Source organism: Athene cunicularia (genome assembly GCF_003259725.1).
Source record: "Athene cunicularia isolate RWA chromosome 2 unlocalized genomic scaffold, athCun1 chr2_part1, whole genome shotgun sequence".
Classification (NCBI taxonomy): domain Eukaryota; kingdom Metazoa; phylum Chordata; class Aves; order Strigiformes; family Strigidae; genus Athene; species Athene cunicularia.
In genome coordinates, this window is record NW_020799095.1 from 103,959,146 (window position 1) to 103,974,882 (window position 15,737).

At 40.0% G+C, this 15,737-nt stretch overlaps 1 protein-coding gene across 2 annotated transcripts in view; it reads right to left on the reverse strand.

Annotated features, from left to right (window-relative positions):
- Positions 1 to 15,720, reverse strand: part of OSBPL1A (oxysterol binding protein like 1A) — a 76,862-nt gene extending 61,142 nt beyond the window's left edge. The window contains exons 1-6 of one of the 2 annotated variants that reach the window (XM_026841663.1): positions 15,438 to 15,720; positions 10,793 to 10,915; positions 6,136 to 6,221; positions 3,888 to 3,962; positions 2,636 to 2,747; positions 1,426 to 1,511 (exon numbers count right to left, since the gene is read on the reverse strand). In XM_026841663.1, coding sequence (XP_026697464.1) covers positions 1,426 to 1,511; positions 2,636 to 2,747; positions 3,888 to 3,962; positions 6,136 to 6,221; positions 10,793 to 10,913 — 480 coding nt within the window. In that variant the 5' untranslated portion in view covers positions 10,914 to 10,915; positions 15,438 to 15,720. The remainder of the gene's footprint in view (positions 1 to 1,425; positions 1,512 to 2,635; positions 2,748 to 3,887; positions 3,963 to 6,135; positions 6,222 to 10,792; positions 10,916 to 15,437) is intronic. The other variant, XM_026841664.1, reaches the window with a different exon arrangement.
- Positions 15,721 to 15,737: the final 17 nt, after the last annotated feature.

Consider the following 15,737-nt stretch of genomic DNA (forward strand, 5'->3'; position numbering starts at 1 on the left):
GGGGTCAAAAAAGTGGCAAGTACTTTGAAAAGTTTTAGAGGTCAATGTATACCTGTTCTCACACATATCAGAGCTCAATGATACTAAATACTTTTTAAAAATCACTTAGAAATGAAAGGTTTTACAGGAGAGTTACAGGTACATGTATGATTACATGCCACATGAGAAAAATCACAGTTCTTTAATGACAGATTTCTATGAGGAGTCACCTTTTTCTATTTTTTATCCACATCATTTTAAGGCTTAGTCAGCAACAAATGCAAAAAGTATTAAAAATTACAAATTTCCAGAATCAAAACCAGATCACTTATGCCAGTGTATTAATTACAATTAATAGTCATGCCAGTGTATTAATGCACTATTCTTCCACATCTTAAGTGCTGTGTACAGCTGTTTCTCTCTCCATGTCAAAGAGGACAGTCCCAAGAAGTACAAATAATAATTACAAGGATGACCAAAGATTTAAAAACAGTGTCCACTCAAGGAGGAGTTAGAAACCCACAAGCTCTTCAGTCTAGAAGATATAAATTTAGAAGATGGAAATAACAAATTTTGAATAGGTGTTCACTCTGACTTCTAGGCAGAAAAGTAAAGAATGTCAAATTTCTCAAAATACAAGTCTCAGATTTGTGACTTCTTCATTAGAAGTATTCAGACTGCTTTGATGCCTTAAAAGGTATTACTAAAGGTGCTAACTAGGTAGAAAACATTCCATACTGCATGTCTTTCTTCCAAGGGAACTCTTCAGGACTGTCAAAAGCTTGTGTTCAAGCATTGAGACCCTGCTTCAAAACCCAACTGAATATGGTACTGGGCAACCTGCTCTAGTTGATTCTGCTCTGCAAACAGGAGTTGGACTAGATCATCTCCAGAGGCACCATCCAGTCTCAATTCTTGTGTGATTTGTTTCTTCAATAGCCTCACCATGTCATGGTATTGTTCAGCTTGCGTGCATACGTACAGAGTTTTCAATTCCTGCTCAGCATGAAATTGTGTTGTGCAGATGACTGCCCATTAAAAACTACAGATACTTCAGCTGCTATGGATGCTAACACAAAAGCTTACTTTCAAGACTTGAAATAGGCCATACTGTGGTGAAAATGTAAGCACCCGTGATATTAAGGTATCCACAGAACCAAACAAGCTTACATCAGTAGATCTAGAACCATTACACTCCTATTTACAACTAACTGAAGAGTATTCAGAAACATGAAAAGAGATGAAAAGCACTGTTTTGCAGCCTCCAACACGGAGGTTGGAAAACCCTTGAGGATTCAGCACCTTATCAACACAAGACTGTGCACAGTACTAATATTCTGAAGTCGCAGCACTCTGAAATGCAAGGCCTAATGTCTGGTGCTGTTACATTAGCATTATGGCTTGAGCCACTTGACACAAAAGTATTAAGAGAACTTGAATTCTCACCAAGGCAGTCAGTTTCCCTGTTTCCCCTTCTCTTGCTGCTCCTAAGAGTTCTTCTTCCAGTTTCCTTTCTTGTGTCCTTTCCACTGCTATTTAAAAACCACGAAATTTAAGGTCAGTCTCAATAAAGTAGCAAGTATACATAAAGTACAGCATCCAATAAACTATATCAAAAAAACCTAGAGAAACAAGAGTTTCTAGTATTATTTATTTGGGACAGGTATAAATGGAATATTTATTCAGAAAGTCTGTGTCAGAGCAAAAATATGTTCCAAACATGTAATATCTGACAAGATGTCTGAACACGTATAGACAAGCACATATATATGCTGTTAAATTATCTTGTAAACATTTACAACTCAACCCCACTCCCTAGTAAAAGAGAAAATAGGGGAACTATGTGACACTCCCATCAGATTTTCCCTGTGTTTCTCTTCTACTCTTCTTATCATCCTACAGCAATTTTATTCTTTAACAATCCAGCAGATGAGCAGCAGAAAGGACTGCTAACTGTGTACTTGCATGTAGAATCAGAAGCAAAATCACTTTTCATGTATACAGTCTGTGGTATTGGACATAGAGCTTCAGCAGTATTTAGGGGTATCCCATAATAATACCAGGAAGCACCACAGTTCTTGAACTCTCCAAAACTTATTATAAGCAGTGAGCCTATGTAAGTATTTGGGACCACCATCTCCCTCACTTTCAACACCTGTGAGGCAACAGAGGAAATAAGGGGAAGGGTTTTGACTTTTTTTCCTTTTGAAATAACCTCTAAGACTGCAATAGCAAGTCCTAAACTCGATCTAAAACTGGGTCACCTTTGCAACTGTTCAGAATTTTGATCTTTAATGATTTTGTTGGCACTTACTATTGAGCTTTTCCTCTTCCAGTGAGCTCAGGCTTTGACTGCCATGTATCACTGAAAGCTGTAGCAAGGATTACCCCAGCAGGATTGAATAGTTACTTGGAATAATGCTATTGACATTCATGCTACTTAACTCTCCAAGTCAATTCCAGACATATTGGGGAAAAAAACCCAACTGTCAGTACTGTAGACAAGAACCAAAATTTATTAACTTTTTTCTTTCTAATGACCAAATTTAAAAAGAAAATTCAATTGGCCTTCTGTAACTTGCAGAAGAAAGTCAGCTTTTAGAATGTACAAGTGTTAAAAAAAAAAAAAAAAAGGGCTATGAACTATTAAAATTACCTTCCAACATATTCCATATGTCTTTGTCATGAGTAACTTCTTTTGCAGTCTCTCCACTCCCATTAACAATAGAAGTATCAGCATTATACTGCAAGAGTAACATCACCACCTCCTGGAAAACAATTTGAAAAACACTGCTTATCTATCTCTGCTACAGCAAGGCCACAATCAGGCTTTCCAGCTATTGACATCCTGTAATATGAGCTGTATAATGGCTTCTTACCAGGGCTGACATGAAAACAGGAAGGGATGTTTTAGAGAGATTGAAAAGTGGGACTAACTGCAACCTTCTCTCTCACGTGACTCAGACTGACATAACTAACAGGAGATTAGTTATAGCTAAACAGACCCTCTCTAATTTAAAAGCTGGTATAACTGGTGTGAATGCTGAATTTGACAAATAAAAATAGTATGGTTGGCTCTTCAGATAAGAGACTACGTAGTAACTCCTTTGGAAGGGCCAAGAGGTTATCCATAGAGGTAGTACTAGTTTGTGAATGATGGTGGCATGTGGGGAACAATCAAACTAGTCTCACATTACAGGCCTATAAAAAGCTCCTTAGTTCTAGTTTTCTATGAAGAAACAGCACCTCTAGACACCAAATGAACCAGTGTGTCCTAATTTACAGGGTTTTTTCCCCCCTCCAGAAGACACTAAGATCAAAACAAGTTGGTTTTTCTCTATGTAAATATGCAGTTAGTTAGGAGGAAAAACCCCTACTCCTTTTATTGTGTCAAACACACCAGGCACAAGCACAAAAATTAATCTGTTGTACTTTAGTAGCAGATGACAGATCTTTACACTGGTTTCCACACAGTAATTAACACCTGCAGCTAGAGGTAGAGCTGCTTCAGCATTTTCTCTGACACACAGCAGAAGCAGAACAGAAGCAACATCAGTTAGTTATACAACTGATGCACAGTGCTACAATGGAAGAAAACTACTGTTTCTCCATCTGCAGGCAAAATCTTTGACAACAAAAAGCAAAAAAAGCTATGACAAAGTATACCAAGGAAAACCATGGACCAAATCTTCTCCCGTCTTCAAGAAAAGATATTTGTACCATGTTTTTATTTTGTACAGTTGTACCAGCTAGGCAATGTGCCTAGCACTTCTGAACACACTGTTAACAAAGCAGATAGTAAGCCATTTTTAGGCACTATAAAAGCATCTTTAAGTGATCTGATTGTTAGTATTTCCTTAATAACTCTATGACTGAGGCTTAAAAAAAAAAAAAGCCTATTACTTTACCTTACGTCCTGTGAAAGCAGCACGATGGAGTGGAGTGTCCCCCATGTCATTCAGCACATTCACATCTGCACCAGCCTAAACAGGAAGACCAAAGACACCTGAGTGTCCTTCCAACAAGAACTACATAGCTATTCCCCCTGACTGGGGGGAAGGAGGAAGAGGAGGACAAGACTAATGTAGACCTCATGGCAAATCAGATCAGAACTGTAGTACAGTCATCCTGGAAACAAAGATAAAATACATATCCATTCATATGAATACATATGAAGCTTCATAACCAACATTCTATAAAACACTTCAAAGAGGAAAAACCTCCTGCATTTTTTCCAGGCATCTCTGTCACTTTCAAGGCATACAGAAAGTAAGTTTAACACAGAGGTAGGGGTGGTTTTGGTTTGGTGTTTATTTGGTTTTTATGTTTGGGGAAAAAAAGCCCAAACAACTTAAAGAACTGCAGTGGAACTGTATAACAGGCATGCATATATTATTACAGATGCACACTCAGTAGCACCAGCCTCATGGTGCTCCTGATTTAACGAATGGTGTTTACTCTAGGCACCTATTGCTGTTCCTTCCCTTGAAATGAAAACTTCCATGTCAGCATTAAGATGGTAGTATCTGAAACTTAACGTCTCTTCCCCCTTTTCTCTTCTACAATCTTTGTCTTGAATCTCTCTTCCTCTTGTCACACACTTTCTTCATCCAATACCTTTTATTTGAAAGGAAGACCACTTACCACACTGCACAGGCACTGTTCCAGGAAACCAAGAAATCCTATCCTTCCCTCTTTAAGCATTTCTTCTACGCTGCTTTACCTAACCTCTCAAAGGGTCAGAAAGAAGGCAGGACATATTTAACTGCATCACATATGTTTAGTTCACATAATTTAGCCAGGTCACTGTTGCCTGCCTAAAGTTAACTGATGAACCTAACTAGCTCCAAAGTTGTTTCTCTGCACAAAATCTAGACACAAGTACACAGTCACTTACATATGCTTAGCTTTCAGCGGTACGCAGCCTCCTTTATTATTTGACTCAATCTTTAAATAATACCCTTTCAAGAGCCCTATCAACAAAGAAGAAAGCACAAAGTAACATATACTCTTCCTACTCTGCAAGTGTTGACAAATGCATTAAGTGACACAACTTTACCTTTTGCTTTAAGTAGCCCTCTTGGATTGAGGACAGCATTATCTACTGAGCAAGTGTGTAGGCTAGAGAAGAACTTCTCAAAGGAATCTCAACTTTGTTTCCTGCTTTAGAGTCATGATTATGACTGGTAGCCTTTATTCTGAATGAAATTCAAGTTTAGATTAGCTACATTTGTATTCGAGGCTGTTCAGCATGTTCCTGTCATCTACAGCAAAGTCTTTGAAACATGAATAGGGTATAATACAGTTAGGGTTGGTTGAAGCCACCCTGAGAGCTGATGGTAAAAAAATAAACTCAGTCAGAAACAACTGCAAATGCAGTGCAGATGTGACTATGAAGATACAAACAGGTCAGCTTTGACAACAGAGGTTCAGAATTTCAAAGTTCATCACACAGTTCATTATTTCAAACATGTTAAAAAAATAATGAGTCAAACTATGTTAGTCTGTGCCTGGAAAGAAACACATACAGGTTACTTTGCACAGAATTCTGGACATAATTCTATGCACAACATACAATTAGATAACAGATTATTATTTTTTTTTTAATTTGAAACATTTTAGCCTTTCCTACAACTCAGTAAGTGAAATTCCCTAAAGCATATACTTTGTGTACTACAGTAAGTTAGATCAGGCCCTTGAAGCACTTACATTACTAGTATCAGATACTGTCTTACTATATGCAGATAGCCACTAGGCTTGAAAAAGGCTGAAGCTTTCATGAACGCATACCTATACACAGCACTTTAATTCCTACATTCAGGTGGTTACACAGACAAACATGCATACTCCATGAGAAAGTTAGCTAAGTACGGACAATCTGAAAGAGACTGTTCAGAGTAACAGCTGCATACTACTGTATAGACTTCTGGTATCATTATTCAGGGCCCCTGTAAACTGCGATGATCCGAGTACCCCAACTATTCCATTCCTTAGTTTTAACAATCAGTTATCTCTGTGTTACATGCAGATAAACTGTAGGAGTGGCTCTGCCTCTCTACAAAGCTACCTTCTGTCATAAAAACTTCAATAAATACTAAACTGCTTCTATCATAACAAAATTTTCTTCCTTACACACAGAGGCAAGTAGAAATATACCTTCAGCAAATCCTCTACCACAACAGCATGTCCGAAGTAGCAAGCAAGGTGAAGAGGTGTCCAACCCATATTAGATTTGCTTCTGCCTAAAAGACAAAACAGGTAAATTAAGTTTTGGTCACACAATACAAAGATAATCTGGTCATGTGCTTGCAGGTTGGCACGGATGATCATTCTTCACAGCAACAGAGGAGAAAGCAGGCTGGAAGCATCAATACTAGACATCATCTGAGCATGCAGCTTGAGAATATTAGATTCTCCTTCCAGAAAGATTTTGTAGATTTGAAAGTCATGTAGTCTGATGGAGAACAAAACTTTTGTTTTCATGCAATACCTTGTTCTTCAACAGCAGCAAGAAGCTTCAGTTACTTTCATTCACTATAAAAATAGCACATACAAGTATACATTTATCTTATTTATCAAAAAAACTATTTTGTTATTTTATTTCCTACACACAAATGAGAGGTAGGACAACCCATCTTTCAAACAGAGGATTCAAAACAAAACAGGTGGGATGACCTAACGTTTTTGTCGTCTTGTGCTTGTACTCATTTTTAATAAAGATAGCCTTATTAAGTATCATGATTTGAAGTCTTTGTGCACTGTAGACCTCTTGTACCATCTACATCTCTAAGCCTCTGCAGGAATGATAAGCATAGGCAGAAAGCAGGCACAGAAGTGACCATGCAAAGGAAACTATGATTTATGCTTTAAAGAGCATTTACAGCATGCCCTGGAGGACTGGCTGTATGAATGAAATTTTAAAATGGCCCTACAATCACTTTTTTAAAAGCAAGATATTAAACCATTAATGATTACTAAGTTAACAACTCCTGTTACTTTTCAGTTGTAACAACTGTATTAAGCAAAGTGGATTTGTGCCTTGTTTTTACTAAGCAACAGACCCACAGCATTCCAAGTGCCACCTAAAAGCTATCATTTTATATTTGGAAGCAAAATGAAAATGAGGCATTAGAAGCTGTACTGCCACCATTAAATTTTCCCCTTTCATGTATCCTCAAGCATTGAGGCTTGGAACATGCACAACATAAGTTTCCCTTGAGGAGACAAGCCATTAGTACAAGGAAAAAAGACAATTGCTTGGTCTTGCAAGTTCATCATTCTTTCTGCTCTCATATTACAAACTAACATTAGAATGTGGTCCACAGCTGAAATATTTTCATATTTCTTCCAATTGTTTCTAGCTAACATTTCTGCCCTTTACTGGCAGTTTCTTTTGTTATTTAATTCTCTTTCTCCTCAACTCCTTCTGTTGTTCCATCCCCACATTTAGTAGCTTCCCCTCACTCCAGTCTGGCCTACAACAGAGTTCCTGTCCTATGTGACTGATGGGCAGATGGTACCACAAAAGATAAATACTGCATGAATCACTAACTCTAAGGCCACGTATGCTGGATAACATACTAAATGGACATCATTCATCTAAGTCTAATAGGGAAGAAGGTTCTTTCAAAGAACACAAAAGAGGTCTAAGTTGTACTGAATTCATACAGTTAGCCCAAGACAGTCATTAGTTACAGCATTAACAAGACAGTGCCGCTGCCAAAGAATTCAGTCATGATGAAAAAAAAAAAAAAAAAAATCAGGAACCTGTCCAGATTTGTAATTCTTTCTGAATAAAGTGCCACAGGCCCATGTTCTGCATCCACTCGGAATGTTTGCATTTCTGATGTTAGCTGACAAGTTACTTCCCAAGCTCTTGAAGTGTTTGTTACTTCTCTTCAAGATGACCACAGTGTTTGCTCTTTTTTTTATTATTTCAAACCAGTACATCACTACACTGCGGAGAATGGAAGGATAAGTAGAACAAACACATCAAAAAAATTCCCCTACCCCACCCACCCATTCCTTTGCTTCAATACCAGTTAACTAGTTTAGAGAATGGAGACACACTATGCAGTCATTTCCTGGTTGGGGTCTGCTAGGCTACAGTGCAGTCATTCAAATGGGTATTTTGCCATAACATGTTACTGACCATTGACATTATTTTACAGTTCTCTTACCCTGTGAAGTCCTAGATATTCTATTTTCTTGTATTTAAGGAGAATGAGCCAACATAGACACCCTCAGAAAACATGATCGTTTCAGATGAAACCCAGGTTTAGTGCTGTTTTAATGTGGATACCTTCTATTAAAACCACTGAACTGAGAAAATTGGAAGTTCACATCATTTGGCTGGATTCTCATCAAGCAAGTCTTGCTTATCTGCAAGTGTTGACTGGCTAGAATCCAGCCACAACAGAGCAAGTATGAGAAGCCTGGACTTAGTTTTTCTGTCTTCACTTTGGCTGAAATGGGGATGTTGTTATCAGACTGCACACTTATGAATCTAGACTACAGCCTCAGATAAGATCACCCTTGGAAAGACAACAGGTTTTACAAGATGCTGAAGGTAGATTTTGATACCCAGGCACATAAATGTATTGGACTTAAGTCTCCCAAGGCACACTCTGGGGGAAAGTTTACACTACCTCCAGTACAGCCTTCCACTTGCTCCAAAAGTACTTTATTCCAAGCCAACTGTCATTGCCACATCAGATGAAAGTCCTGAAGTAACTGCTACACCATTGAAGACATTCCCCATACCCTGACTTTCTAGGGACATCTGATTATCCAGAAGGTAATGACAGAAGGACAAGAGGCTGTAAGGAAGAGAAGGAAGATTGAGGGTTGCAAAAATTCAGTTACAGTCTGTAGCCTGCATTTTAGTAAATCATCATGTGGTTATGCAATTACTATCTGGTAGTACCTAACAAATCAGGATTTGCAGCAAGACATAGTGGTTTTGCTAGTGAGGAGGCAGAATGGCAGGGGTAGTTATACTGTAGAGGCTGTTTGGCTTGAATGTCTTAGGATGTTTTCGATGGAGTACTCTATGGAGCAGAGTGAAGGAACAGTCAGTCCCTGAAGAGTGACTGTGGAAGAATAGAGCTTTAACTCTGAAGTTTCACACAACCAGAACAGTTCCTCCAGACAAGACTTTAGTTACACTTCTGTGTCCTCTAACATTTTGAAGAATCAGAACTTATAAAGCAGGTAATTCACTGTGTATAGATTCCATATTTATAATTATTTTTTTTAACCTAAACTATCACCAGATGTTCCCTCCAGCTTCCCAGACCTCCCCTTAGCCAGCACGTATTAGCTGGCTGGCCATGTACTGCTAAACTGGAAGATAACAGCTAAACACCATCTTTCCCTTCATTAGCTGAGTCTCTTCTATGCTATGCTGCAGACTTTCACAATACTAACACTTGACTTTGGGCAGAAATGCTGACCAGAGAACAGTTTGCTTGACATAATACACTACTGCAGATTATGCCATTTCATTACGCTTTCTTGTCTTCAGATTATGTTTAAGAACACATCTGAGAAAGCTCTGAAACCTCTTCTAAGCAGCAACTTGCATGAATCTTAAGGTACTTCGATTCCAACTGTTTAGGCACTATACACACAATGTCATGAATATTTGCAAAGGACATACTTGCAAGGGGGAGGACTTCAGCTCCATCAAGCTCTCTCTAGTTCCCCTTTAAATTATGAACTAGCTGCCTGAAGATGAAGTAGCAAGGGTTTGGGTTTTACAACTTGTTTTTCTGAGGTGAGCACATTAACTATTGAGAAAACACAGACATGGCTGAGTAGTCAAACAAAAGGATGAGTAAACCCATGATTAAGAGCGAGGCTTGGGAAAGGCATAGAGCTTGTTCAGATAACAGGCTTCCCCGCTTTTCAGGGCAAGGTGTTCCCTCTGTAATGGCTGAGAGGAAGCACAGTTGCTCTCTCCCACTGCAAGATCATCTTCTCAGTGCCACCTAACAGTTAAATGCTGAACAAAGAAGTACCAGTCTCTGTAGAAGGAGGGGGACAGACATCCACTTTAAGTAACAAGAAACACACTCAAGTAAATACAGAGAAATAAAGAATAAAGAAATAGGGTGGTCTGCAATTGCTAGCAAGCTTGCAAATCCAGCTCCAGTTTGAAGTTTCAGTGCTCAACCAGCAAGGTGCTTAGCCATAGCTGTGTAAGCTATGCACATGCAAAACTTTAATGTTGGCCAAAAATCCAGACCAGATGAATAGCAGTTTTACTTTCTTTTCCCAACTAACCTAGTATACTGCTAATGGTAAAAAGCATACATTTGTCCCAACCATCCCTGCAAGTGTCAAGAGATGTAGCTGCACCTACGACATGATAATGAAATATGGGCATTACATTTTTTTTTTAAATTAAAAAAAAAAAATAATCACACCTGCAGAGCACAAATAAATTACCTAACCTCTTCTACAGTCATAATGGAGGCTTTTTACCTCCCTGAACCATTCCCTGGCACCATGGTCCATTATAAAGCTCCAAAGTTGGCATAAGCATGAGCACAGGCAAAAAACCCCTTTGTTTTGCTGATGTTTGGCTTCTAGGAATTACTCTGAGTCTTTCTGTACGTTACAACCTGTACTCTGCTTTTATGATCTCTCCTCCATACAAGTATGGCCTACAGGGTAAAAGCAGCTGTTTAAATGTTTTTTTATTACTCTACCGAACACTCCAAAGAAAGCAATATGATACTATCAGTAACAGTTTCACTACATGTGGCTTCAACAGCGAGATTACAAACATTTGAGGAATGCTACTAACCTTTACAGTTGATATCAAAGCTTATTTCTCCTCTGTCCATAGTATCCAACAACTGTTTAACTTCCTCAGCATTTCCATTTCTAGCATCGTGGAGAAGCTGCTGTTCTGCTTCAGTACTCATCTCTAAAAAAGATATGAAAGAAATGATTTTGCAATCTCTTCATGCTGCTATAAGTTATGGCTTAACATTATGTCACTTTTCTCCCTTATTTAATATTCTAACACTGGTACGAGAAGGATAGTTATTTCCTCTGAAGCCATTTTCAACAGTCCAGCACTCAGTCATACCACTAAAAGGCATTAAAATTCCTCAAACAAAGCAGTTAAATAACAACATACCCATGTTTTCTTGCTTCTCAGTTTTCTAGGTTCTAAGTGTGGTTTGGGAGCTGGAATTGTATGCCACAAATGAGGCAAGTTTTTCTACAAGTGTAACTAGTATGCATTTAGTTCTTCCTCATAAGGTTTTCACCTTTATCCCTTAAGGTTTCCAGAAGCAACACAGAGAGGAAAAAAAAAAAAAAAGTATGTCTATTAGCCCAAGTATTTCTTCAGAATTAACTGAGACTTATTTTGGCTGCCAACCCTGGGAAACAGATTCTGTGATCACATGGAGGTCCCAAGGTACCCATCAGTGACTGGTACAATCAGCTCTTGAACTCAGATACCCAACACCCCCCAACCTTGACTTGAAGGGGAATCAGATACTCAAACAACTTTGTAGATTTGACCTTATCTTTAAAAAACACAATAGTGCAATATAAAAAAGTTAACATGCAACTATAAAAGATCACTAGCCAATCCTCATTTTACCTATACTCTTGAACTACAAAAAAGGGGTATTTACATCTTTCAAAGAAGGGAGAAAACAAAACCTGCTAGCACAGCTATTTTTACAGCTTTCTACTAGACAGGAAGCCTTAGATCTTTCGGCAAGTGATACTGCTACTTACCAGGTCTCCTGAAGAATACAGTTATTAAGCAATGCCTTAACCTTTTTCCACACTGCCTTTTTTTTTTTTTTTTTTTTTATGTTATTGTAACTACTAGACCCAGATGCACCACATCTCAGCACAGGCAAAAAGCAATTTTAATGTCCCATTTAAATACACTGCTTCTAAGAGGTGTCAAGAAGCAATTTTAAAAGCAGCCTCAAAAGACCTTGCTACAATACACAGTTTATTGCTGTCTCCAGTTTAGCATCTTCACCTGACACACTAGGTTTACCAGATCCTGCAGAATCTAGATTTCTGACGTCAGTTAATGATTGTAAATAATATTTCTCGCCTCACATAGTTCTCTTTCCTATACTAGCAGATGCGTTGATTGGTCCAGCAAACTGTTCACTGTGCTGCATAGGACAGGCAGCTTGATTGCACCACACACACTCACAGTTAAAACAGATGCAGGTACCTCTTCCACTAGTTTAAGATGAGAAGCCACTCAGTAAGAAAAGAGATAGTGAGAACACTGGGTAAGCAACAAAATGCCTGTAAAGGTGACAGAGCTTGTAATATTCAAGACTGAGACAAGCCCGGAACAGGACAGACTGTCAAGACGCTAATACAGGGAGTTTTACCCTACCTTTTGCTCAGTCAGCAAAGGGAGAGAGGGAATCTGTTTTCAAAGAATTTTACAAAGAAAGTAATCAAGCCCTTTCTAGCACTTTCAGGAGAAGAGTGGATCAGTCACCTGCAATCTACCACAGACACAGGATACAGATGCCTTCTCCAGCAGCAGTTACACAACACTCTTGTTTGTGCCTGCTTTTCAGTTCTAGAAAACAAAACAAAACAGTACTAGTCCTTCTAGTAATCCTTCGAGCCCTGAAGCTACCTTCTCTAAACAGGAGTCTATCCACTTGTCTGAGGCAACACAGAAATTACTGAGGCAGGTATAATGTTCCTCATTGAATCAGTTGGACCAGCATCCAGAGAAAGATCAAATATGTTAATGTGTTACCAGTCTGTAATACTTTCTCTGAAGCTGAGTGATACTGTTTCAGGGGGACACAGAATGCAGCACTGAGAACCATACAGACAAAAGATATGAGGATAGGTAGAGCTCATTTTGCTGGCCTACCCATCAGGATGAGGCGGGGGGGGGGAAATAAAGCAAAGCTCATCCTCCATTTTCACCCCCTCCCACACAATATTTCTTTAGCAATCTCTCAAATGTCTGAGATGAAACACACTCCTATCATCACCCTGTATCATTTGTCAACATCCCACATACACAACAGGTATGAACAGTAATGCACTTTCAACACATTAAGAACCTCCAGTTTCCATTTGATATTGATGAGAAGGAAGAAAAGACTGCTTGGGAAGGGAACCAAGAAGCTGATCCAAATGCACAACTCTTGTATGCAGCAAGGCTAGTTATATACATGACCAGAATCTTAAAACAACTTAAGCCTCGCAGAAAGCTGAATCACTGGGTAAAATAACTGGCATGATTTTTCTCCCTCAAAATAGCCATTAGGTTAACAACACTGATTTGTTTGTCTTACAGCAAATATTAGCAGTAGAGTGACACGCATATTAACATGGCTAAGAAAAGTCTTTCTGCTTCACTTTGGTTTATTCCCCACAGATTTTTTTCATTTAGGCCAAGTCTCCAATTTCAAATACACTTTGTAAGCTTGAAGCATGCAACGATGCAGAAGAATAACTAACTGCCTGGCTATCAGTCATAGTTAGAAGGATCACTCGCATGAAAATGTTCCTACAATTGTGGCTGGAAAGTGAATCTGCATGCAGTTACTCATCAGACAAGTGATGCAGAACCTAAAGTTTTAGCTAACAAGCTAAATGAAGTGCCTAAATGAAGCTGGCAGCAAGGGGGCTCTTAACAAAACTCAGAATAATCAAGAAAGCACCGTTTTAAGCAACAGAATTTGCTCTATAATGGAGATGGGCAATAACCAACAGAAGTTTTGAGCGGCCAGTTCAGAGTACGGAAAGAAATCAACGCACAGGCACCCAAATGCTATGCACGTACAACTGTACTTTGTACACCTGCACTCCTTGTGCAGGCAGGAGCTCATTTGGTCACAAGACTCCCCACCAAGAGAGCTCCAAAATCCTCACCCATAAGTTTTGAGGTACTGAGCCAGACCATCAGCACTGAAGGAGAAACTTTATAGTTTAGCTTGGATTTATTAGCTATAAGACACTATCAGCAGGTTAATCTATATGAATTGTGCTGCCTACATGCAAAGCTTCTACCCACTCAAGAGAGTAGACATCTGTTCAGTCAGTGGTGCTGCCATCATTACCCTACTCCATTACTCAACTGATACAGGTTAAAGTATCTTTCACAGCTCATCTTTATGCCTTGTGCTGTTGAAAGGCTTATATGGTAGTCTCTACAGTCACTGGTATACCATAAGAAAACACGACAAGAATGATATTTAGTGTCTCCTACACAGCTGAGGCTTCAAGGCACTTCTGTTGAACTCATCAGGACTACCAGAGCAGTATTTGACTGCTAATTGAATCTTATCCTTTAAGAAGGTATAAAAAATAGCACTGAGATACTCTGCTTTTATCTTCTTCTATGAGACCTACATCAGAGTGATCTTCTCATGCTATTACAGCGTCTGTCTTCACACAGGGGTTGTTTCCAATAGAGTACAGAGCCCAGGTTACCACTCTGCCTGCAAGCCTAACGGGAGTTTTGCAGAACAGTTAAAGATGAAAAGCCACCTAACTACCGATATACAAACTATCAACTGTACTCAACTGTTAGGAGAGAGTTCAAGCAAAAAAACCTGCTTTTCTCACACAGCAGTCTACAAAGACCTAAAGTGCCATCCCTGACTACAGGGCAGCAGCACTACTGATAAGAACCATTTGCTTTGATTTCTTCTTCCTGCTGAGGCCTCCTGCCATGTACACAGTCCACAACAGCGACCATACACACTAACCAGAACATGGCTGGTTTTCACTCTGCTGCAGCTTGACAAGCAGCGGAAGCAGTACTGGCACTACCCAATTTAACAGACCTGACGCTCCAGGTCAGCAGCCGATTGCATAGGAAGTTTTCTGTTTGTGACAAATAGTTAAGGTTGGCAAAAAGCACAATACTGGCTATCATTTCAAGAGATCTCCCTCTAGCAGTGAAAACTAGATTCCTGTAGGAAAGGATGGTACTTGCTCAGGAAAACCTCTTGCACGTCCCAGCATGCACACGCGCTTGTAAAGGAGGACAAAATGCACCAAACCACACAAACAGACAGAACCTGTCTACAAACCCACACAACACTCTGTACTGACAGGAGTTGCTCCAAGAAGAGCTGCAGTACTAGAACCACGAGTGATGCTATCTAAAAGTAGTCAATCTTCAGTTAAAGGGTTCCAGAAGTTGAACATGCTTCTGTGACACTCCCGGTACTTCATGTGAAAGCACCACCTATGTAAAATAAGTTGCTGTACGCTCAGCCACGATTAACATGGATGCAGTAACACAAGTACACGTTCAATACCATCCCCAATAGCTAAACTAGTCCTCGTTCCCAGGCTGCCAATAGCTACTTGAACTAACCCTCGTTCCCAGGCATCTCCTGGCTGTTTTCTGCACGTAGTTTTGTTCTGCTACGTCAAAGACTTTCTGTCAGCCCAGGAGCTCCGAAACTGCTTACCAGAGCGAGTGGGAGCCCTCTCCGGCCCGGCAGGCAAGCACCGTTCCCAGCACGCCGGAGCTTCAGCGGTACCGCTGCCGTTCTCCGCCCGCGCCTGGAATCGCTCAGTTCGTTTCCGTAGCGGGAACCAAACACTTTTATAAGGCGACAGGCTCACGCGTCACGGCAGCTGCACTTCTCGCCTCAGGCAAAGGCGCGCTCAGACCCCCGCACCCGGCGCCACCGGCCGCCCGCAGCTCCGCCGCGGGGACGGGGCGGCTGCAGGGAGGAGGCGGCGGCGGAGGAAGGGCCACGGCGGGC